At 41.6% G+C, this 23,912-nt stretch overlaps 4 protein-coding genes across 6 annotated transcripts; 1 reads left to right on the top strand and 3 right to left on the bottom strand.

The window, feature by feature from the left end:
- Window positions 1-1,780: 1,780 nt before the first annotated feature.
- On the top strand, window positions 1,781-21,088 carry RB195_004723 (uncharacterized protein; the record flags this gene model as incomplete). 2 transcript variants are annotated; one of them, XM_064182694.1, is made up of 22 exons in its annotated part: window positions 1,781-1,849; window positions 2,832-2,931; window positions 4,451-4,528; window positions 7,695-7,940; window positions 8,334-8,516; window positions 8,620-8,844; window positions 8,947-9,045; window positions 11,340-11,438; window positions 13,421-13,558; window positions 13,617-13,829; window positions 13,943-14,136; window positions 17,175-17,256; window positions 17,370-17,440; window positions 17,506-17,662; window positions 17,772-17,919; window positions 17,992-18,064; window positions 18,128-18,242; window positions 18,729-18,835; window positions 18,888-18,952; window positions 19,294-19,474; window positions 19,727-19,783; window positions 21,035-21,088. In XM_064182694.1, 22 exons carry the CDS (start codon window positions 1,781-1,783, stop codon window positions 21,086-21,088), a joined length of 2,754 nt encoding a protein of 917 aa, XP_064033960.1. The 2 variants fall into 2 exon arrangements, with proteins under 2 accessions (XP_064033960.1, XP_064033961.1); XM_064182693.1 differs by lacking the exons at window positions 1,781-1,849; window positions 2,832-2,931; window positions 4,451-4,528; window positions 7,695-7,940 and having other exon boundaries at window positions 8,396-8,516; window positions 13,617-13,691; window positions 13,773-13,829.
- On the bottom strand, window positions 14,703-15,080 carry RB195_004725 (uncharacterized protein; the record flags this gene model as incomplete). Its single annotated transcript, XM_064182696.1, has 1 exon — window positions 14,703-15,080. One exon carries the CDS (start codon window positions 15,078-15,080, stop codon window positions 14,703-14,705), a length of 378 nt encoding a protein of 125 aa, XP_064033963.1.
- Window positions 15,759-16,709, bottom strand: RB195_004724 (uncharacterized protein; the record flags this gene model as incomplete). Its single annotated transcript, XM_064182695.1, has 2 exons — window positions 15,759-16,040; window positions 16,089-16,709. 2 exons carry the CDS (start codon window positions 16,707-16,709, stop codon window positions 15,759-15,761), a joined length of 903 nt encoding a protein of 300 aa, XP_064033962.1.
- Window positions 21,089-22,951: 1,863 nt separating the features above from the next.
- On the bottom strand, window positions 22,952-23,614 carry RB195_004722 (uncharacterized protein; the record flags this gene model as incomplete). Of its 2 annotated transcripts, none has more annotated exons than XM_064182691.1 (1): window positions 22,952-23,614. In XM_064182691.1, the coding sequence occupies one exon, from the start codon at window positions 23,612-23,614 to the stop codon at window positions 22,952-22,954; it is 663 nt and encodes a 220-aa protein (XP_064033958.1). The 2 variants fall into 2 exon arrangements, with proteins under 2 accessions (XP_064033958.1, XP_064033959.1); XM_064182692.1 differs by having other exon boundaries at window positions 22,952-23,566.
- Window positions 23,615-23,912: the final 298 nt, after the last annotated feature.

Genomic DNA, 23,912 nt, shown 5'->3' with positions numbered 1-23,912 from the left:
CTTTAAAAAAAAACGTCGTCTTCCACGTCGTATCTTATGACGATCAGGCAGAGATGAACGGAACCCACACCCAGGGTCAACCGTGTGATGCGATTTTCCCATGGAGGGAGCGATTGCATACATTACAAAATATCACAATAAATAATATTAAATGATTATATAAATTCGTTTTGACAATGTCCGATGCGTTGACAATGTAATAATGAGACCATGCAGGTTCGACTCCCGGCTGAGGCAAATTTTTGCAAAATAGATGGAAACTAGGGACAACTTCAAAAAAAAGGAAGAATTTAATTTTACATAGTCTGCAGCAGTTTAAATGTAAATTTAACAAAATTTACTGACCAAAAAGCTCAGATCCTGTGCACATTGTTAGGTCTGAGAGATCGCGAATAACTTCGTCATAAGAGGACCAAATAAAAAAGTTCAGGAAGTTTTCAGGAGGAGAAGGTTCGCCCTAAAAAAGGTCACGTCGCTGTTTTTCCCACCTCCTACTCTCATTGGAATATTGATGGGATGCTATCAGATGCTGCATCAACCGATCTCCAAGGCCTCACTGTTCTTCCAAATTTTGGAAATTCCTGGAGATCGATAGATGCAGCATCTGGTAGAGAAAATCCTCGGCTACAACACGCTGGAAGATAATTTGCTTCGCACCAAGTTACTCCGAGTTATTGAAATTTATTCAAAATCACACATTTCTCGGCGAAAATTGGGATTTTAACGATTTTTTCCATTGCAAAAAAATGAGACAGCGTTTTAAAAAGTCACCCATATATTGGAGTGGAGAGTCTAAGAAAACCCCTATGCGCAAAATTTCTCCTTTCCGGATCGTTTGGTTTTCTCGAAATTTGAATGGGACAAAGTCGGAAAATTTTAAATTTCGTCCCATCAAAATTTCAAAAATAAAGAAACCAGAAGGTGGAAAAACAGAGACGTGACTGTTTTTTGTGCAAACCTTCATCTCTTCAAGCAGTGTGCACAAAGCCTGAGCTTTTTTGGTCATTAAATTTTGTTAGATTCACTATTAAACTGCTGTATACTACGTAAAATTAAATTCTTCATTTTTTAGAATTTGTTTCAAGTTTCATTGTGTTTTGCAAAAATTTGCTTCAGCCGGGAGTAGAACCTAGTAGGCCACATTGTCATAGTGCAGGGACACACGTTTATTTTTTTCGCTTTTTTTCGTCCCTCTGTGACTCGACCTATGCACCTTACTATCCTAATTTTGGCTCTATCAGAATTTAAAGCTAATTCATAGATTTTAGAGTAGAAATAGAATAGAATAAAAATTGAAATATTTCAATACCAGTATTTCAACAGCATTTCAGCAAATTTGCGTCTTCTACTACTCAGTGCTTCTTCGCTTTTTTGTCAGCTACCGATTTTCACATTTGCCATTTGTTCCCCGGCTAATTTTCGACTTTTTGAAACACATGAAATTTCCAGTGTATTAAATTAGCGACAATCGAGAACTGTCATCGCAGAAACGTTGGTGGAGAAGAAGAAAAAAGATGGGGGAGGGAGTCGTATTCGAGAGGGTCGTGTCCAATCACCACGCTTGACCCTGACGCCACCCCTTATCCGGCGATCTAAAACCGTAACTCTGAATTCCCCCGCGGATTCGTTCACCATGTCAGATTCGCGGTATGCTACCTTTAGACATGATCACCCATATGTATATCCTTCTTTCATCAACCTATCATTACTTTGTGATAACTGATGTTGATTAAGGAACTAATGATAGGTAGTGAGCGTAAACAGTAGCAACGACTCAAGAATGTTTCATTTCTGCATTGTGTTCACTCAATCTTGCCTCCCTCTACTGTTTCTGCTGAGACAGTTTGTGGTATGAGCATTATTTCATACGATTCTGGATTCAGAACGAGGCATTCCATGTTCGCTTCACTGGTTTCATTGTTTCCGAACCAGGCCTCAATCCCCCTCCCCTGGCGTTTTTTGTGGTCGATATAAGGTACCGGTAGTCTCCTCAGCTGCAGCTATACTACTGCTCTGTTGTTGGCGACGGTGACTACTGCTTGTCTCTGTCGAAGAACTCATGAAATGAAGACCACTTCCGCTGGACCGCCCATAAACGGCACGTTTAAAAAATCCAGGAGTTGCTCTTGGTGACTAAACCTTACGCGTAAGACGCCCAGCAACGAATGATGGCTAGCATTTGGCGTCTCGCAGGTCCCTCATGCTTCAAAAAATCCTAGTACCTCTTGGAGTTCTTTGACGTGGAGAACTCGCACCTGCCATTCCGCAATGGCGCTTCCCTGTCCTTCATCGTATGACGCGACATATCAAGACTGCGATAAAACAAACCCAAAAAATGTGTTTTTGCCCACAAACACCTAGTGGATTTCGTCTTTGTCCAAAGCAACAAATTTGTATGGATTAGATGAGCGATTCAAAGATAAAGATGAAGTCATTGGCGTATCAATCGATATGGAACTTTTTTTAACTGAAATTCGTAATCCTTGGGGTTTTGGAACGCGCGTTGGCCTATACAATCCCTTGTCGATGACCAAGTCAGTGTTTTTATCCTTCCAGACAAATCTGGTACCAATTTATCGACCCCGGAGGGATGAAAGGCTTGGTTGGCACCGACGTGGTTTCGAATCATCGACCGTCCAGGCGCAGCGTATCTCTAACCGACTAAGCTATACCAACACCAATAATAGTGATTGAAACTGATAAATGAACCACGTATCTACAAAGTTGGAGAACAACATGAAGTGCACCATACTTCACCTATAGGTCCCTCTCAAAAGTTAGAGGTAGCTCTCAAAAGTTAGAGTCAGCTCAACACGAAGCACCATTTTCAGATAAATGATACCTCGGAAGCAATGTACTTATGTGGATTATTTTATTTTACTCTAATAATCATCATCCCAGTGGTTGTGCAACCAGATACTTCTTCAAAACGTGAGTTTGGTTCAGAAAATTTTTTCTTCTATCAAACCACTTTTAAATTCAACAACATCCGAGGCACTTGAGAACTTAGGAATGCAGAAAGAAGTGATTTCGAATTGTTTGCTCAGATCCCTTGGAAAAGTTCAATTTTCTCCTGAAGAGTACTATATAGCTGTCATAGAAGCGTTCAAAATACTACAATATATAGTATGGTGGACGGCTATGATCCCCTCCCTCCGCCGAACGATATAATACAGTAAAATTATTCGAAACGATGACGAAAGCCTCTTGTTTCTTCTCTTCTAAACTGTGTTAAGATGAAATGATCTCTGTACTGATGGGGATAAGGATCCTCATTCAAATCATGTTTACCACTAGCGGCTATATAAGCGCCTGTGTCGCTGTGTGTATCATTTCTGAAAATAGGGTCGAGCACTATCAGAAAGTGGTAAGTGGATTGGCAGGCCTGTCCAGCATGGATTACTGCGGAGGCACCGTCATAGTGGTTCTTCTAACGCCTCGCGTGCTTTAGGTCTATTTCCTTTAGGAATTTTCGTGCAATACTAACCTAGCTATCAATTGGAACTTCCGAGTGCCAACGTATCACTCTGACGCCGTGGAATCCGTCTCGTCACGATTTAGGCGTTGGCGCACTTGCTCTGACGCTGATAGATTCGCTCCATTTTGTCTCACTTCATACTGAGGTCGTGACGTCCGTCCTACATCGTCTCAAAGCTTTCTGAAGTCAACGTACTATCCTTACAAACCCTTCCTACCACTTTCTGATACCAGCGCCCCACCCTGAAAGAATTGGACCTCGCCCGGCTCTCTCTGGCGCACCAGTCTGTCCCATCTCGTTACCTTCTGGCGCTGCGTGCTCCACTTTGACACAGTTAGAGCCGCTTCACTACGTAGTTCGTCGCTGATAATACTTGTAATACTCATATCATGTTCCTTATCAGCAGACGTGAGAGTCAAATCCTTAGAATCGGAGAAGATCGGCGAAGGAATTGATGGCGGCACGTGAAGGTTAGCCTATCATCTGCGGCGTATCTGAAAGTGTCTGCGTGCAAGTTTTTGTCAAAATTGATCGCATCCGCTGAGATTTGTTTACAGAACATAAATACGTACAGATTTCTTGCCTTATGATGTATAGAATACAAATATGTTTTCATGTATGTTCGATGTTCGCGGGTACCGGTTATAGGTTCTAGGATCGCAAGACAAGAAGAAAATCAGCAGGGCAGTGCATATTAGATTACGAGAGGATACACAAATCATTCTGTTCGTAGAAAACTGGTCCCGTAGACATATTTGAAGCACTTTGAAACTTGAGGATCAAGTCTTCAAGTTGTGCTCCAAAAAAACAACTCAAAATCTCAATGAAAAGAATGTTATAAATCTTGAGATTTATTGCTGAGGAAATCAATGGAGCAACTTAAATGCAATTGATTCAAGAGAAAAATTAATAAGATTATTAAAAACAATTTAGCACATTCAATTCCTTATTCTGACCTTTCGACTATTTCAGCACATTTGCCACTCGAATCGACAATACAACAAAAAGCAATTGTCCCAGCAGAACCACTACCAAGGGATTTTATCATAGGTGCGCTTTTATTTCCACTACCGGTGCGAGATACCGCCGTCGCCGCCCCTCCTCGCGCTGATAACGCTATTTTCAAGCACAAATGCTAATCTGTGAAAGCTGATGTGCTTAACACAGTACTTAAGTACTAAGTCAAAAAAAGAGTCCTATAGATTATCTCAGAAGTAAATAGATAGATATAAATTACCCTGGAAAGTACGAAAGTTTCTTAGAATGTGCAGAAATTGTGATCAGTGTATGTTAAAAGAGGTTAGCTGCCGCCTTTCCTCCGGTTCCTCCCATAAGGCAAAAATAGACCAATATTAGGAATGTCGGAAATGAGGAATGAGCTGAGGGCACTTTCTACTTTCTCCGATGTACCGATATCACCAATCAAATATCCCTTCAGTTTTTGTCGCATTCCTCAAACCATAAGTATGGGATTTGCAAATAATCTATGAACTGGACCACTATTGGAAGATATCGTTCCACAGACCACGCATATCCGTAAGTCGCATCGTCGGTTATCCATATGATCGGAGTTCCATCCAATTCTCTACGATAGAAAAGGATTAGCACAATGATTGCTCGACACAACATTCGCCGCCTTGTCTCGGTCCTCATCCTCACTCACTATGGTGAAGCGAAATCGACATGTGGCACGGTCCACTCGCGTAAGCGGCTGCGCTCAAAGCGGAGCGGTGCAGCAAGTGGCAAGGATCGACGTAGGACCATCGTGAACTAGAGTGATGTTGGCGATGGTGGCAGCTCATTCACATAGACCCGACTTATCATTTCTCCTAGTGTGTGTGTATGTGTGTCGACGCACGATATTGCACTACGTTGATGAGAATTTATTATTTATTAGGGTGTTCGGAAAGTATCTGCCGAAAATTCGCAGTAGCGCAGATTTTTTGAGATGTTCTGGAAGTTCCCGTTTTAAATATATTATATAAGGACACTGTCGGTTGTATACACACAACATATCTGGCTCCCTCTTCCTTGCCTATTTCATCCCTATAATGACCGGACATTCCACTCATATTCGACACGTACTCCTTCACGAGTTCGAATCTGGCCACCCCGCTGCTGAAGCCCATCGAAACTTAAGTCAAGTATTCGGCACTGAAGCCCGTTCTGAGCGGTCTGTGCGCGCCTGCTTCCAGCGCTGCAAAGCCGGAAACAAGAAACTCGAAGATGAGCCTCGCTCTGGTCGACCGACGAACTGAAGAATCTGGTGGAGCAGCATCCATATGAAGGAGTGCGGTATTTTGCTGCCAGTCTTGGCTGTTCGCTGTCCACCGGAGCAATGGACTGCGATCTCTCAGAATGGTAAAAAAGCTCGGTCACTACCACCTTTTCCGATCGCTTCAGCATCACCTGGAAGAGAAACACGACGATGATCGTGACCACCTCAAAAATGAACTTCGGACTTCCTTCGCCTCCAAGTCGCCGGAGTTCTACGCCAAAGGAATCCGTGATCTTGTGAGACGTTGGCAGAAGGTTGTCGATGTTGATGGAGATTATTTTGTCGAATAATAAAATGTTGTTAAAAAGTTGTGTTGTTTTGAAATTTTGCCGTTTTTCGGCAGATACTTCCTGAACACCCTAATATTTCGCCAAAGATTTCGTCAACTGGTTCCGGTTTGCTCTAGGCGAGTGGATTCACTGACAGACTCGGCGAAACCACTTGCTTCGCATTCGACTACGCCTGCAAACGTACAGTCTAAACTGTCCGGCCTAAATTCGACTTAGCTTTGAGTGCAGCGCTTTCTGCCCAATTGGAGCTTTAAAAAAAGTTTCTATATGCATATTAACATAAGAAAAGCATGAAAGTATGAGGTACCATATACCCGACACTCATCCAACGCAAGGGGGATGGTGTAGCGCAGTCGGTTAGAAGTTCCGCTGCCTGCACGATCGATCGGAGGCTCGAATCCGCTCTAGTGCTCACCAAGACTTCCTTCCCGCTGGGGTTGGTAAATTGGTACCAGACTTGTGTAGTAGGATAAAAACACTGACGTGATGCATCGGCTAGACCCCCTAAGTCATTGTATAGGTCCTGCTTATACGCTCGTAACCTCAAACGATTCTGAATTGAAGTGGACGTGGTGGCGCATCCCATGCGGACTGATTAACGCCAGGCACTTCATCCTTTCATCCTTTCATCCAACGCAATCCCGTGGTTGCGAAAGTTACGATTTTCTTGCCAGAATATTCTTGCCATTTCAAAAAGTGTAAAGTCTTTTGGGATTGATTAACGAATGCGATTGAAAGGAATATGAAATATGGAATGAAATGTGTTTGGTGCAGGTGTTACATGGTTTTCTGGATGTATGTCTCCCTTCAGGTACTGCAACGAAAAGTTATCCTGACTTATTCGGCGGGCTGATATTATAGGTGTCTGACGCGATTGCTCGCATCTTCGCCTTCCTCCCTCTTCCTTGAACATAGCTCTGCTCAACCTTCTCGATCTTCTGAGATAGTTTTAACTGAATCAGAATCCATTCGTCGCTATTCCATATTAGAAGTTATCAAAGAGACTAATCGCTCGATAGACGCTTCTAGAGCGAAATATATGTTTTGCAATGTTTTGTTTCAACCCTTAACGTGGAACAGAAAGTACATGTATTCGGATTTGTTTCATTCTGGGCCATTTTCTAATATTATATGAATTTTTATTTGCAATCGTATTTTGAATTGTTGACACGGGTCACAAGTTGCTCTTTATTTACTTCCATGGATGCTCAGGTGGACGGTTTTCACTAATCATCCTATGTCGTTTTCATTGCTCGTAGGTTTGATGAGTTACATTGACGAGGTCCTTGAGCGGTATCTAGCTGAACTTCCAGCAGGTTCATCTGTGCTGTAAACACTTTGCGCTTTGCAAGAGCACTTTCCGCCGCTGTGGATCGAAGTTAATTTTTGATGCTTAGAGTAAGCTGGACGCTACAACGAGGTGGTATATTACCGTGAACGAGGTAATAGCAGGACCAAAAGTTATAGTTACGTCGAAGAGATGATCGGATGAAACTGTTAGTATTAGAATTGCAGTTGAGAGTTGTGAGAGGGAATAACTGACCTTCCGCTTCACAGCGATAAAACAGTGTTTGTTTTTCAGAGAATTGTAACATTTGTACAGCTCTACATTTCTACCGAATGATTGTCTAAACGATCTTTATTTCAGAGTGCGACAAAACCCAATATCATATTGTAACGAGAAGAGACGTAGCTGATTTTGCAGATAGATGTCCAAATGCCACAACAATTCGTCTTATTAGACCAGAAACCCTTCCATCTCAGGGAATGACATTTGGAGAATTTTACAATTTTGTAAAAGCTCCAAACTTACATATGTGCATACATATTGAACTTTCAACTTTAACAGAATTATCTTTTATGCATTTACGGAACCTCACAGGCTCATGTCGTGGTGAGTTTAATAGGATTCATCGAACATCAAAAGGAAAAGAATGGATTTTATGTAAATTTTCAAATAATGAATTAAGGCATTTATAATAATTACGTTGTTGATACTAGACATACACTGGGGTACACTTCAAATGAATTCTCTGAATGACTATTTAAATAGTTCAGCACACTCCTGAAACGAATATTTGCGAAACAAAAAAAAAAACTCGAAATTTTGTGGAAGTGAACTTTTTCCGCTACACTGTCCTTTCTGAACTCAGACTGCTTACTTTTTGTAGAGATTCTGAAAGATCGCAAATCATTCTAAAGTTTTTCGCATACAGAAATAGTATCTGCCTCTTTACTTTCTGAATAAATAAGCGGAGTGACCTACTTATAGCATGGTCTGTTCCAGGAGCTCTTCTAAAGATTACACAAAATAATGAGTTAAGATATATCAGTTTCAACGACGATTTCATGCGAAATGCGCCGGTGGCCAGTCTTGTGATTCGTGGCAATAGACAGCTTAGCGCAATGACTATTTTACAATTAAGACGTAGATTTAAATGGTTCGCAATCGATTTACAGGAAAAAGGAGGTGGAATATAAATTTTGATTCTATTTTCTGATTTTTGTATTTCAAATCAGATCAAATCGAGTTGTTTTCCTTAGTGTTGGTACAAGAACAACTCTTATTCTAGAGTGTGGTGTGCCTTATCCATTCATAGATTTTAATGCTTTGGATGGTTGTAAAAATGCGTATGGAATACTAGTGGTAACACCTGGCACAAGCAAGGTACTTAGATCACCAACGGTTAAGCTATCGCTAAAAGGCTGCATCATTATTGATAATACGGATCTCGTGGACGTGGACTTCTTGGATGACATCACCAATTTCACTCTTGTGGAGGATATGTGTACGCACGGTAGGTGCTGTTAGTATTAGTTGAATTCTCTTCAGAATTCTCTGTCGTTGAACTGGTCGCGGGGAAACTCGTGTAGGAATTTATAATGCTTCTTTATTGCAGAAATTTATGATAACAAAAAGTTATGCATCACTGATCCGCAAAGGCTGAAAATGAAGTTTAAAAGTTTGCTCATTGATCAAAGTACCAACTTCAATTGTGGTAAGTCGAAAGTTTTCGCAATGATAGTCAGTGAAAACAAACGAACTCATCAATCTCTAAGAAAAAAAACTCTTTCAAATAAAATAATATTTATTTAATTCACCATGATTATTATGGATGAAATGTTCGATTACCATAAGCAATTCATTCATTCCTGCATTTCATTCTGATGTTTATTTTTTTTCTGACTGTGAAGGTACGGCGTCAGTCTGTCGAAAAAAAACATTAGGGCGCAGCATTTACCTGTCTCAAAATGTAGGCATGGTCAAGTGTGTGATAGGATTTTCGCATTGGGGGCCGTAAAGAGTGAATGTTGCAAGAGAAGGAGGTCGTATCCGAGAGGATCGGGTCCCATCACCATTCTTGGCCCTTAATGGAGGTTAACTCGGATTCGCGGTCCTATCTAGCAGCTAACGTGCCCTTTATTTACCGGTTCACCTTTTAGTGCACCGAAAGAGCCGAAAGATCAACAGCCCAATATAAGGCATACTCTTTAATAGCGGCATAGCGCAAAATTGAAGGCATCACCACACGAATATGGGGTGGTGCGGGTTTCAGGTGGGTTATGCCTATACGGAGACGTAGATAATGGAGAGAAGGGCGATTCCGTCCATTTATTCCTAACTGCCGTAAAAAACGGCCTGGAAGATACGGCTTCGAACGCTCCGGCGCGCTATTTTCTACAGCGAGTTCGATTGGAGCGCGCCAGCCTTGTGCACGCCCCGCATCTTCCGGGCCGTTTTTTTTACTGCAATTGGAAAGAAATGGACGGAATCACCTCCTTTCCATTATCTATAATACTATGCCGTATACGAATACTCCACCTGAAATCCGTACCACCTCAGATCCGTGGGGTGATGCCTTTAACGATGTTGGGATCTTTCCAGAAAAGATAAGATTAATTGTGTACGTTACGAGTACGGGTGGAGTCTTTCTAGTCCTGAGTGGAGTCGGAGTTCTGAGCGTTTTTTCGATTTATTTCGACGACGAAATTAACATGTTTAGGACTAACTGATTTAGATCAAACAGGAGTCGTTTTGACAACATTTGTCCATTTCGATGGCATTTTCATAATCCCGCAATTGAAGAATTCCTCAAGCAAAAAGCTTGAACACCTCCTTTTTACAAACCTCTCTTGAGGCCAGATTTGTACCATTAAGAAAATTTTCCAAATGCTTGAAAAGGTGATAGTCGCTTGGTGCCAGATCTGGACTTTACTGCGGATGCGACGGAACCGATCATCCAATTTCTCAGAGCTTCTAACGTGTCGTTAAAGATGTGTGCGGCCTGGTGTTATTTTGATGGAACACAACACCTTTTCTATAGGCCAACTTTGGCCGCTTTTGGTGTTTAATTATTGACGGTAGAGGTTCGAATTGAGTGTTTGGCCTCGTAGAAGGATGTCATGGTTGATTAACCTGTAGCTCCACCAAACATGCAGGAACACCTTAGCCGTTAGTCCGGGCCGCGCGATCGTTAGGCCCGGCCCACCGCGATTGAAGTACGGACTTTTCGGTATTTGTTCTCGTAATATCACTTTGAAATCATACATCATGAAATCATTACACATATAGTAAGACCCAATGTGACGTTTGCATCGTCAGATATGGTTCGTTAAAGACATCCAACGAGAACGCTCAGAACTTTTTACTTCACCTAAAAAGTAGCTCTCTGAACGAAAGACGTGGTAAATGTTTTCTACAATAGCTGTGAAAGCAAGTTTTTCTTTATGAACTTGAAATGTCTCACTTTCGCGAAGTTCTGAAAATCATGGGACCCTTTAACGTGCACATGAATGAGGTACCAAAATGTTTATGAGAACGTCTACTTCACAAATATTTAACTACAACTTCATTTTTCTCGTAATTTCTCTGGAATCTTTTAACATGCAACTTTAGTTTTCTCATATTTTCTTTGCACCAAAAGGGATGTATCCTCAAGGCGTTATCATCTCAAAGCCTGGTCCCCTAATATGTAGAACCCATAGTTTACATAGATTGATATAGAGGAAAATGAATCAAACTACGGAGGAAAAAAGCGGAAAGTTTATCTCTTAGTTTATCTTTTCCTGACAAGAAATTACCGTGTAATTGTGCCGTGTAATAATTACTGTACATATAGGCAAGCTAAGTTCACATTGAGTTTTTTAATGTGATATGGATTTGAACTCTTAAGCGTAACCCTTTCAAACAAAAAGTAATTATCTTGGGAGAAGTGCGATATGTCTTATCCATTTGTCTACTATTATGTTGTTACATATATTTCATTTGTTTCCGCCAATGATCTGGATTCAGAAACGATTTGTTCCGGTGGTTTAGTGGATGAAGAATACCTAGCAACCGTACGAGGGTGTCAAGTAATAAACGGAAACTTGACGATTGAAGGATGGGAAAGTTCGATTTGATACATTTAGATTTTCACTACCATTAATATCTTCCCTTACAAATTACCCTTCATCATTGTCATTAATAGTAATTGACATATTGACCTTCCAACATGTTATTTTCATTTTCCTATTTTAGCTTCTTAAAGATAGCATCCAAAATTGACGATGTTGGAATCTCTCCAGAAGAAGATAGGCTCAATGTGTGTAGTTAACGAGTTTGACTGTGATCATTCTTCTTAATCGTCTTAAGGCGCCCTGGGAAACAGCCTTGTTGCACCAAATCATCCCTCGAAAACTCCTAATAACGTGGCACTTCTATAAGAGAAATCGACATAGGCGCTGCTTCTACCAGGTTCGCTTCGACGAGATCGGTTCCCACGTCACACTCGTGAACTACAACTGAAGCCCTATGCATCTGGAGAATGACCCAAGGATCATCAATTTTGTGGTGTGCTGTTAGGCGACGTTCTGCTCGTTTCGCATCCGTTACTATGTGACTTTAAAATACCTTTTGTTCCGAATTAATAGCAGAAGATGACTCAGTATTCCTCATTTTAAGTTGAGCTGGGCACGTGGTTGTTACCGTGGTCGTTGGTCGCGAAACTAACGACATCTAAAAATGAGTGATATGAGCAGAAAGATAGCGAATTCTTGTTACTATTTTGTCCCGTGTGTTCTGTTTCAGATATGCATTCAAACATTGTAACCGTCTCTTTTTAGGCTTATCTCAATTAGAATTAGTATGCTCCAACAGTTTGTTTAGTACATTTAAACAAGTGTCTATCTCTGGTTGAGTGAACCAAACAAAGGGACAGTCACTCTATTGAGAATAGAACAATGAGCGTTCTTCCGAAGTCGTCGCCGTGGTTTTGGCCAAGCAAAGCACATTCATTAGCAATCTTAATTAATGGCTCAGTCGGCTATATGTCCGCGTTGGGACTACACTGGAGTGGAAAATGTGCCCAGATAACAAGGAAGCATGAGTTAGTGTGATGTCTATCTGATTTCGTGCCCGTAGCATGATGCGGAATACATTGGTGGAATGCGAAGAACCTATGTGTTTAATTTAAAGTACATCTTAACGACAAGAGGAAAACATCCTGCTGTATTAGGTAGCCATAGGATGCGGCGTCATAACGAGGAAGATGTAAAGGTTGAGATCACTATATTGCCACTCGCACCTAGTATTGAGGCGCGCAATGGTTCTGAAAGCGTTTTGGGTTCACTCCAACAGCCTAAAGAAAAATCGCAAAGAGGAATGCCTCTGTATTACACGGAAACTCGCCCTCCGTTTAATGCACACACTTGATCGCACTGGTCGCCTCACCGCGAATGTCTGGCAGCAGGTTGAAAGTTCTCCGATCCTAAGGTACGGATCAGAGGACACTTCCACTTCCAGTTATGAGATCTAAACGCAGATTTAGCATTTCCTTCTTTGAGCGAATGCGGCGTTTGAGCAGATAAATCACATTCGATTTCGCACTTTTGGGCTATGAGGAAGGCGTACTCGCCAAAACTGAGCCAAAATAGAGGATTGTAACAACATCGTGTCTTCCTCAAATTGAGAAGACAAACACTGAGTCATCATCATGCCAAGATTAAAGCCATCACCCCACAAATCTGAGGTGGTACGGGTAGTAGTAGTGGTAGTATTCGTAAACGGGATAGTAGATTATGTAGAGAAAGATGATTCAGTCCATTTTTCCCTAATTGCCGTAAAAAACGGTCCGGAAGATACGGGCTCGGGCGTTCTGGCCCACTATTTTCTACAAGGAGTTCGACTGGAGCGCGCCAGCCTTGTGCACGTGCCGCATCTTCCGGGCCGTTTTTTACGGCAATTAGGAAGAAATGGACGGAATCATCCCCTCTCCATAATTTACTATCCCGTATAAGAATACCCCACCTGAAATCCGTACCACCTATCCGTACCACCTAAGTGATGCCTTTAACTGAAAATCGTACGTGAAGATTACATGAAGATTATTCCAGAACCACCGCCACATCTAAACAATCTGCGCACGGTAAGACGGATTAATGGCTCCCTGCAGATTAAAAACACGAGTGATCTTGGCGACTTTTATTACTTGGAGGAATTGCGGGAAATTACTGTTCCGGAAGAAAGCGATGGTTTGTTGTTAGCGAACCTATAGGACTTTATGGTGATTTCGAGCTGACTCTATTCCAGCCGAAGCTATTGAAATTGTTTTTAATCGAGGTTTAACCAACTTGGAACTTACGAAGTTGGAGAAAGTCAGCACAAGTAGTAATATGAAAATTGTCATAACTGACAATCCTGGATTGGCAATGAAAAAAGATATGGTGCTTAGCTTGTATCGTTTAGCGGATGGAAAAAAACATACTCGTATACAATACAAGGATAGTACTACAATTTTGGATGGTATGGTTCTTCTCAGGAATGCCTAAAATTATTTATATTTGAATCATGTCAGTGCAGAAAGCTGCAACAGTCTATTTCTAATGTTCGAAGCACTAATGAATTTCATTTTACAGGACTGCTAAAGTACAAATGGTACTTGGTCATCGGCATTGTGGCTTTTCTTGTGTTACTTATGATTATTCTGCTAGCAACTCTGCTTACAATTAAGACCGTAAAGAGAAGAAGACTAGTAAACAAATACGGTTTCCCGAAACCACCGTGGACATTGCAGCCAAAATCTCGTGATGTTCTCGTGAACTGGGTGAAGGTGAATTAATCGAAAGATGTAGTCAAATTGTCTATGACTTTTAATAGCTGAAATCTGCCAGGAGATAAAAGTAGTGGCCAAATTTACCTTTATCTGCATGGTATCGAACAAGATGCTCCTCAAAATTCATGACTTACTCCTTTGTCACTCACAACATTTCCCAATTCACTTTGATCACCTTGATACCCGATGTTCTTCGAATCGCTTCAGCGAATGCCAGTAATCCTTCCACTTGTCCCGATCGCGTGCCACAGTACCCCCCTGGGTTCTCGTTTTGACACGAAGAGCATTGAAATTCTCTTTCAACGGCTTTTTAAAGAAGTCTGACCATCGGGTCTGCGGTCTTCCTGTATTGTGCTTAATATCGCGTAGAGCATAGTCGCTCACGGTTCTGGTCCAACGGTTGTCGTTGAAGCGCATTAAGTGTCCGGTCCACTTTATTTTGCTTCCTTGGCAACCGCGGCGGCGTCTCTAATCGTCGGTCGCTGAGGTAGGACAGAACTTTAACAAGACAGAACTCTGCTTGCTCGCATGGCTGTCTTTCATCTAACACTTTTTCAATCCTGTTAAGGATCACTTGTGAAAAGTTTGTAGATGATGGATAGTAAGCAGATTGGGCGATAGTTGCCGATGTCATGTGGATTTTCCTTCTTATACAACTGCACGGTCTCTTTGATCTTCCGCTGCTTAGGGACCTTGCATTCTGACAGGTAACGTGTGAAAAGTCTCGTGCTTATAAAAAATGATGGAAGATTCTTCATACGTTCAAATCTTATCATGTCGGGACCGGGTGCCGTGCTATTCCTTACCGGCACAATCACATGTCGTACTTCGGACGGGAGAACCTCTGGAATGCCATGTCCATGTTCCCTCAGGTGGTGAGGAGGCAAGTGGGCATGGCTGTCGAAGAGATCAGAGTAGAAGTCGTAGATGATTTTCTCCATTCCCCTTCTCGGTGCTATGGTTGTTCCATTTGGAGTTTGAGAGAACTCATCCTAGTCTTTCGATTGGTGTATTATCGGTAGGCGTAGGGAATATTTTTTTTGGCTCTGTAGCTTAAGCTAACATCTCTGCTCTTCTCTCCTTGAGGTCTTCTTTTATCGCCTCTCTGCAAATCTTTGCGAGCTCGGACGTGGGTTCTTGGCTGCTGCAGCTCGTGCAGTTCTACGCCAATGTATCAACTCAGGAGTTTCCGAAGACACGCGTCTCTTGGTGAATTTAGAACTCTGAGCCTTTCTCGTGCGGCCATGAAGATGTACAAAGAGCTGATCGTTTTACTTGTCAATTCTGTCCATTGCGAAATCTTCCCAAGAGCCTGCTAGCGTAGCGAAAAGATCCCAGTTTATGATAGTTTTGGGACTTTGCTCTCTAAACTTTGCGGCCTTCTCCTCTCTCCGAGTAAACGAAAATATTTTTCGGCGAAGGCGATGGTTCGATCCCGTATAAAACTTGACACAACAGCTACATCCGTCAGACAAAACCTCTCACTGGTGTGGTCAATTTCAATGGTACCCTCCATTGGGTGACTTCCATTTCCAGCGTAGAGAGCCTGCTAACGTAGCTTTATCGCCTTCCTGCAAAGCCTTGCGAGCTTGGGTGTGAGTTCTTGGTTGGCTGCAACTCTACGCCGATGTATCAGCTCTAGAGAGGGAGGAAAGGGCTTCTTGCCAGTTCGGATGGATGGTTTTACTCGTCATGATGAAAATGGAAAGCCACTTAACTTGTTCATTCCATTCTAGGCCGTGGATGTTGATGTGAAGTTCCTCAGGAGTTCTTTTAGGGCCAATTTTGGCGTGGAAATAACCAACAATGACATTGTAAAAGGTATGATCTTCTCTGTAGAACTTTTCCAGGTCCACATAGAAAACTTCAACTTCCTCTTCTTCGTAGCTTGATGATGGAGTCTAAGCAACGAAGATTGTCAAAGCTGACGTTAGACTACATCTTCTCACCCGCAAATGTCCGATCCGGGTCGAAAGTTGTTCGAAAGAGCCGATGTTTATTGCTATACTCTTGTTGACGAGGACACCAACTCCAATGACTCCTCTACTGTCGCATGCTCCTGAGAACACTTCTTCTCCAGTTTCATATGCGGCGTAGAGAGGGTGGCGTCGTTTCATCTCGGTCAGTCCGATGACGTCGTACTTAATCTTTTTGGCTTGCATCATCAGATCTTCGATGGCCGCTTCCGATGCAAGCGTACGTGCGTCGTAAGTACAGATCGTCTTCTTAGTCCTTTTCCGTTCCGGTAGCCTAGATGACTCCTCCAACCCCACCCTTCCTGGCGCAACCCGTCCAGGCTTCCCTCCGGAATAAGAAGACTCTTTCTTATGACTGTGTTTTGAATATAATTCCAAACCATGGGCAGGTTGCGGGCCTCTAGACCCATGAGTATTTTGGAGAACGTTCGAATCCCGGGGATTGGACAGGTGAAGCCTATTTGTTGGAGAAAACTCCAAACCAACTCTCTTCCACCTCCCAGTCACTTGAATGTAGGCTTTTGGTCGGACAGACGTGCGGGTCACAGAGGGACTAATGAGTAAGTTCTTGGACAGCAGAAACAGGGAGTCCATTCCCTGAATCTTCCTGGGTCTCAGGGCAGGCACAACGTCCCTTTTATCCGCGGTTAGCCACCTATCCGCCACTTTGGGAAGCGCCACGTAGTCTCGCAACTAACTGACTCTAAGCCCTCTAGTGAGGGTGATCCGTCGATTCCCCAAATATGCAACTTATTAGGAGCAGAAAAGCGAGGGCAATCTCCAAGGTGTTTACGTTTGTGCCGATTGGGCAACCACTACTGCCTTTGGGTTATATGAGGAGGATGGCAAACATGGGGCGACGACAAGGTTGTCGGCGTTCCAACGCGAAGTAAATTGCATTGTTGGGAAGAAAGAACCGAGTACTATACAAGCCTTCTTCAGTTGAGGGTAGCTAAGCATGATAATGCTCATATTCGTGAACTGTCCCTACCTTTCTCTGTTCGCCACTCTCTTATACATGTGATACATATGATACTTTCTTTAATACAATGATTAAAGGGAATCGTACTCAAAAATCCGCTTATCTGGCGATGCTCGGATCGTGAAGTTATTTGGCCATATCAAGAAAAGGACGCCACTCGTGAGTGTTTTTCCTCCAAAATTTCCCACTACTTTCTCTTCACTAAATGCACTCGTAATCACATGTGAGTTCCCTAATTTTCACCTAATTCCTTAATACTTTGTATCTTTTAGACAACGATATAAATGTGCTTGTCGCTAACAATGAACCATTTCTGAAAAAACACATGCTACCACTTGCCGATGTAAGTTTCAATTTTTCTTGATAAAATCACTTTGTGGTGCTTCGAAAAAGTACGAAACGTTATAGAATGCAGCACTCCCAGACAAAGACAATTTTTTGCTATTCGAACGTGTGAAAGCGGTAATATCGAAGGAAATAGTGATTATAATTGGCAGCGGCAAGAATCCAAACTGTGTTTTACAAGATCTTCCGATCCAACTAAAAGGAGAACATACTTATAAACGTAGGCTTCACTCAAAATTGTAATTTCTAGTGATTCACGGTTTCTTAAATTAGAACAAAATTCTAAGAGACACAATTGATGAATGTTATCAACATTTTGCCTTTTCCAGATAAAGGAGCATCCCATTCGTTCTATTTGAAAAAAGTTACACAAGTAGCACCCTGTACTCAAGAATACTTGTACAGCGTCTATTCTGCTTCAAAAGGAGGAACGCCAAAAAAGGCAAAACGCACTTTAAAAATCTTCTATTATCGCTGGTATGTGATACACGACTCAGCTTAATATCGTAAAAGAAGTAATATATTCCGGGGATTATTTTATATATTTAGGAATAGTAGGGTGATGCCCACCGAGTACGATGAAATTCTACAGTTAGCAATGCTGTACAAACCAGATAAAACGGCACGTTTCTCTGTTTTTGTTGACCACATTCTTTTGCCCACAGGTTAGAGCAGCTTGCTTCAGATTTGTATTAGTGATCGTCGCAAGGAAATATTTTCCCTCATACACATGTTGCACACGTATTGCTACATTTTGAAGGAAGAGATTAGTATTGTAGACGTTCTACAACTTCATACAGGTACGTAAGATTTAAATTTACTTTATATCGAACGGAAGTCGATCGATTCACGGGAATACTGAAGACCGTTGACTGCGGTGGTTCCTTTGTTATTCAAAAAAAAAAAACCAAAAATAGACATAGCGACAGACATTGAAGCATCGACTGATGTGACACCATACCGTTAGAGATTCCGGAGGAGTCACAAAGTAAGTTAGAAAAAACCGGTAGCCTTGATCTGTAGCAGTTTTGCCTGCTCATCCAGCTAGAAGTCGGTTTTTTTTTTAAATGTTTTAACAAATACAGAGAGAAAGAAAATAAAAGAAAGTCTCTCTTGTGCCAATAACTATGAAAATTTGTCACTCTAAGCAAAAAAAGGAAAGGGGATTTGTTATCGTTGGTTTTTGTCCAAGAAAACAGAACTAATCAACTGATTAAATTTGTTTGTTTATTAAAGTTTGGAAAAAAGAAGAAGCTCCAAAACACTCTCACCTTTTGATCATTCAGAAAAATGTAACGGTACTATTCTGGATCGTAGTGAATTAGTGTTCGCCATGGCTGTCGTCATGGAATGGGCATACCAATCTCGTTCACTTACCCACGATATCAAAAAGGTTGGCGAAGTGACTGATAGGGTTCCGAGCCAATAATTCCTGTAAATTTTAGAAGCACTTGGATTGGTGTCATTCGTATGCAATCATGGCTAAATTTATGCGGAATAATCCAAACATGTTTGTTTGAAATTTTTCATTTGCAAAAGCTATAAAAAGGTGTTCGGATGAATGCTTTCGAACGAATATTCGAATGATTCGAATTCTTCGCAATGTCGAACATACAATCACATGAGTTTCCACATAATTCGAAACCTCAAAAGAGACTGGTTACACGCATATACGATGAATAAACACGGGATTTTAACAAAAACCCATGGAATTTGTTTGTTCGAAAACTCAGAAATTCAAAAGCAAAGATTCGAATTACTTGTGTGGTCGATTCGAAAACTTTATATAGTGATACTTGTGTTAAAGAAGGCCAAAAGTCAAGGTCGATTTTGAGTTTCTTTTTTCAACAGAAAATATATTCATCCTGATTATTTGACGAAGTTGGAATTGAAAGTGAAACAAGAAGTTTACAACGAAGGTTTCTCTTCGTCACCACGATTTTCTTCTCGAGAATCAATGGCAGTAACAGATAAATTCCATAGGAAAAATTTCAAAGAACATACAGCTTATTTGAAAGTCTCAAAAGCCAAGGTTAGTGCAAACACTGATGCTTTTTTTTTGTCATGTACATATTTCGCTCTCTCTCCCCTCTCTTTTGCCTTTTCTTTTTCTCCCTCTCTCCTATCTCTTTCTGATCCCCACATATCCTCTTTTTCTGAGTAACTCGCACTTGCTTAATGCGAAAATGTGCAGAATGTTTGCCTACGAAAATCTACAGACTACTTTTTCCTTAAATTAACAATCACTATATTTCTAACCACCAATGCACTTACTGATGTTTAGATTGAAGAATCGGACGACGATCGAAAGTTCTGGTTGGACCACCAGGAAGATGCAAAGGTAATTTGATCGCAGTTCCTGTTAATTGTTTGATGCAATAACGAAAAACATCTCTAATGGTGTGGCAGCACTACACCACTAAATAGAAAATAAGAGATTTTTTCACTAATCTGAAATGTTTCGTGCATCATTTCTCAGTATAGATTCTCCTCCTTCCATTGCGGCAATCCAGAATACCATGATGTAAAATAATGGGCTTGGTCCGTGTGTGTTTGTCTGCATGTTACAAATTCCAAAAAGGCAGACGGGTTTCGCGACCTCGAATTGGTGCACCAACGTCACAAAGTGATAAAATGGTGCGAGACGGTTCCCACGGCGCCGAATTGGCCCATCGGTACCAGAAAGCACTTGGAAGCATTCCACGGCCGGTTATGGTGCGACTCTGCGAGAAATTAGAATCTTCGGTATCATTGTGCACCAGCATCTCGCAAAACTCCAAGCGATTTTATTGTAAAATACGTGAGACATTGTGAACCTTTTTATGGTCGTGGAACCGCGTGCACGCCTCTCCGTGTGCCTATTCGCCTGCGGTTACCGTTACGTTTGCCGGGCCCAAAAATTGCATTGGAGCAAAGAATTGAGTCGAATTCAACAGGGTAAATTCGATTTTTCGGTTCTGTCACTGGATTACCTACGCCTGTTTTTGCAGTTCTTACAGCGATTGTTCATGTATAAAAAACACGTTATGTGGTCAAGCGAGATCAACTCCGGCTCCGCGCTATTGTCCAGGAACCAGGAAGGGGAAAACTGGGATGAGACTTGCCCGAAGACAACAGATTGGTGCACCAGCTCAGATAGCGGTGAATGTAGTGAGACGGGCCCCAGAGCGCTTTTACTCTAAATTTTCTGCGATCGCTAAAGACGAGTGTAACGAGTATCATAAAAATTCCGAAAGTCGCTGGATGAACGGCTTCTTCCTTTCGAATAGTACGCTACTTTTAAGACGTGATGGTAAGGATGGGTGAGGAGATATTCGAGTCGATATACGTCTGATTCTTTTCTGACGTTTTGATGTTGTTCCATACTTTTGATACATTCTAGCATTCATTGGACTTTCTGCTCCCATTTTTGCTCAGCTTTGGCGAAGCATAAATTCGTAAACGTTCAAAAAAAGAAACATAATCTTAATATCGACTATAGGTGGTTGCTGAGCACAAATTAAATAGCCTAGCAAAAACTGAAAATTCTCTCCCCTTCTATACTTCTCAACTCCAACTTCAATTTATTCATACTCTACAGTATAATTTTCAGGACCCGTTATTGAACAACGAAATGAAGGGTCACGAAGTTGAAGTGCCTATGTAACTGTGATTACCATTAGAACGTGATCAAAACTCCTAAATTGATTAGTTTTCTTGTCCTCTTTCATTCAAATATTACCAGGAAATCATCATTGAAAACTCGTGCACGATTATAATAAAACTTTTATATTTTTGCAACATATCAGCCCAAATGATACTTTCGAACACAATCAAATGAACATTCAACCATTCTCTCCCGCTCTAGCTTTTCCAGAAGAGGTCGGCTGCTGCTACTGCAATGTCCTATAGTTTTGTATTCAAGGCTACGGTTGTCAAGGCAGTTCCGTTCAGAAAGCACCAATTCAAAAAGTACACTTAGGCATCATCCGGAACAGAACCCATGCACAATCGTCTTGTGTAATGAGAAAAAGAAGAAAGGGCGAATGGATTCAATTGCTTCGCGTGACTTTATGCGTCGCAGTACGTAAGGGCCATATTTGGAAAGGAGCATTGGGTAGGGTAACGTAGTACGGAGAAGTGTGAAATAGTATGGCGGATGAAGGAAAGAGGAGTGAGGAGAATTATGGTTAGCATGGACGATGCATTGCGCTATTCTTATTGCAATGTTCTTCTTAGCATCAACTTGTAGCTCCCATGCAACCTTTGCTAAACTTTTTTTTCGCGGTCTGTGTAGACCTTTCTCATTGTATTTTATAAAATGTACTACCGATAGAGAGCGGAATAATTACGTTAATCTTTATGTTATAAGAGAATGTAGATTAATTTCACTTGTCATTATCAGTAACCTCTTTTTGAAAAATAGAGTGAAGATATTTTTTTTCTGGTAAACCTTCATATCCACTCACTTTGTGCCTGTAAATTATTGCATGTGTTTCTAGTTGACGCTTAACGTTCACAATGGAACTTCCCTCGTTAGATTATAAACCGTCAGGTTCTTGAGGGGAAACTCAATAATCAACACTTAAAGGCATCACCCCACGAATCTGAGGTGGTACGGATTTCAGGTGGATATTCGTATACGGGATAGTAGATTATAGAGAGGGATGTGATTCCGTCCATTTCTTCCTAATTCCCGTAAAAAAACACAGTTTGGAAGAGGCTGCGCGTGTGCAGGGCTGGCGCGCTCCAATCGAACTCGTTCTAGAAAATAGCACGCCGAAACGCTCGAAGCCGTATCTTCCGGGCCGTTTTTTTACGGCAATTAGGAAGAAATGGGTGTAATCACCTCCCTCTCCTTAATCTACGATCCCGTATACGAACACTCCTCCTGAAATCCGTACCACCTCAGATTCGTAAGGTGATGCCTTTAACGCTCCGCAAGATACCCGGAAATGAGTAGAGTATTTGTGAGGGAAAGTGAACACCTTTGAACTTCTTGTGAGAGAAATTTTGAAATATCATGTCCTAGTAGAATGGGAACGGAAACAGAAACGAAAATACATCCATACTAAGTAGAAGGCGGTTTAAACGTCTGGCTAAAGCCGAGCATCAGGCTTCTGGTGATGTTCGCTCTGCTTGCCTTCACTGATCAGTAGAAATTCGAGGTAGCGACATTTTCTGTAAAATTAAAAGTGAAGGAAATGAATTTCATGACTATTATCCTAAAAACGTCAGTACTAGAATATAAAGTAAAGTATTCAAACTTGATTTTATACCTAAATTTCTTTGCTTTCAAAATTCAACGTTGCAAATTTTTCGGTGGTTTAACGGCCGAAACGCAGCTGTCTAAGTCTGCTCTCTTCAGACATCGACTAATGGCAGTGCTCATTTCATCGGAGATATAAGGAATGAAGAGAGGTATCTTATCTGTGGTGGGGTTTTTAAATTGCCTTACTCGTTCACTTCGGTATAGTCTCGTCTCAGCCGTTCGGATTCCATAACCACTAGAAACAGCAATTTCGCGAGTCTAAGTTAACAATTCCTTTCTCTCGTTAAGTCCACTACAAACGGTACCGAACATGTTGTTAATCACAGTTTCCTTCATTCGAGAATGATGAGCAGAGAGAAAACGAACCAAAATATTCTTATTACTGCGCTTACGATACCATTTCGTTTGGTACGTACCGTTTGAGATGCCAACCTGGGTGTTTATAAAAGGAATCCACTTGCTCTGTGGTTTCTCCCTTGTAAATTTTATGCGTTCGGACTGTCGGTTCAACAAGTCAAAACATTTGTCCATCACTGCTTGCGTCGGACAAATGACAACGTAATCGTCGATGTACCTGTAGAAAAAAGGATATAGTTCCAGAACAGGTGCTTCAATTTTGGCCATAAATGAAATAGCTAAGGTAGGAGCCAATCTTTGCCGCATAGCTAAACCTCTAAGTTGTGCAAAGTAATTTACGGACCATCTGAAGATATTGTAGTCGAGGCAGGCCTTGAGAATAACCTCCAAGTGGAAGATCGAGAATCCGTATAAATTGATGGTTCTTATATTTTCTTTCAGCAGCTCGAACATAGCCTGTATCGCAGAGTCATTAGATGCTTTCGTATAAAGTAATTCGACGTCGAAAGACTCCATAACACAGTCACTTGTAGGGTGTGCCGCGCGTAGATGGCCTAGGAACATACGAGTATTTGGTAAATGGGCTCGAATATAGCCCACTACTAACGCAAAAGTTATGTTTCGGAACCACCCGACTCTATCCGTAGGACCTCCTACACTACTAATTATAGGTCTCACTTTGAATGTAGCAGGGCCATTGGAGGCCAGATCGCTGTTGGACTGGAGTTTGAGCGTCTTGATAAGGGAATAGACCACTAGACAGGTCTGCAGGTCAATCTTGAGGCGAGCAAGGGAAGAGGGAAGTAACGCAAGCGGATTTTGCAATCCTAACCCATTGTTCGTTCAAAAAGCGGGTTCACTA

The sequence above is a fragment of the Necator americanus genome, chromosome I (assembly GCF_031761385.1).
Source record: "Necator americanus strain Aroian chromosome I, whole genome shotgun sequence".
In the NCBI taxonomy this organism is placed as follows: Eukaryota; Metazoa; Nematoda; class Chromadorea; order Rhabditida; family Ancylostomatidae; genus Necator; species Necator americanus.
The sequence above is the reverse complement of the archived record's forward strand: the minus strand, read 5'-3'. Positions and strand labels throughout refer to the sequence as shown.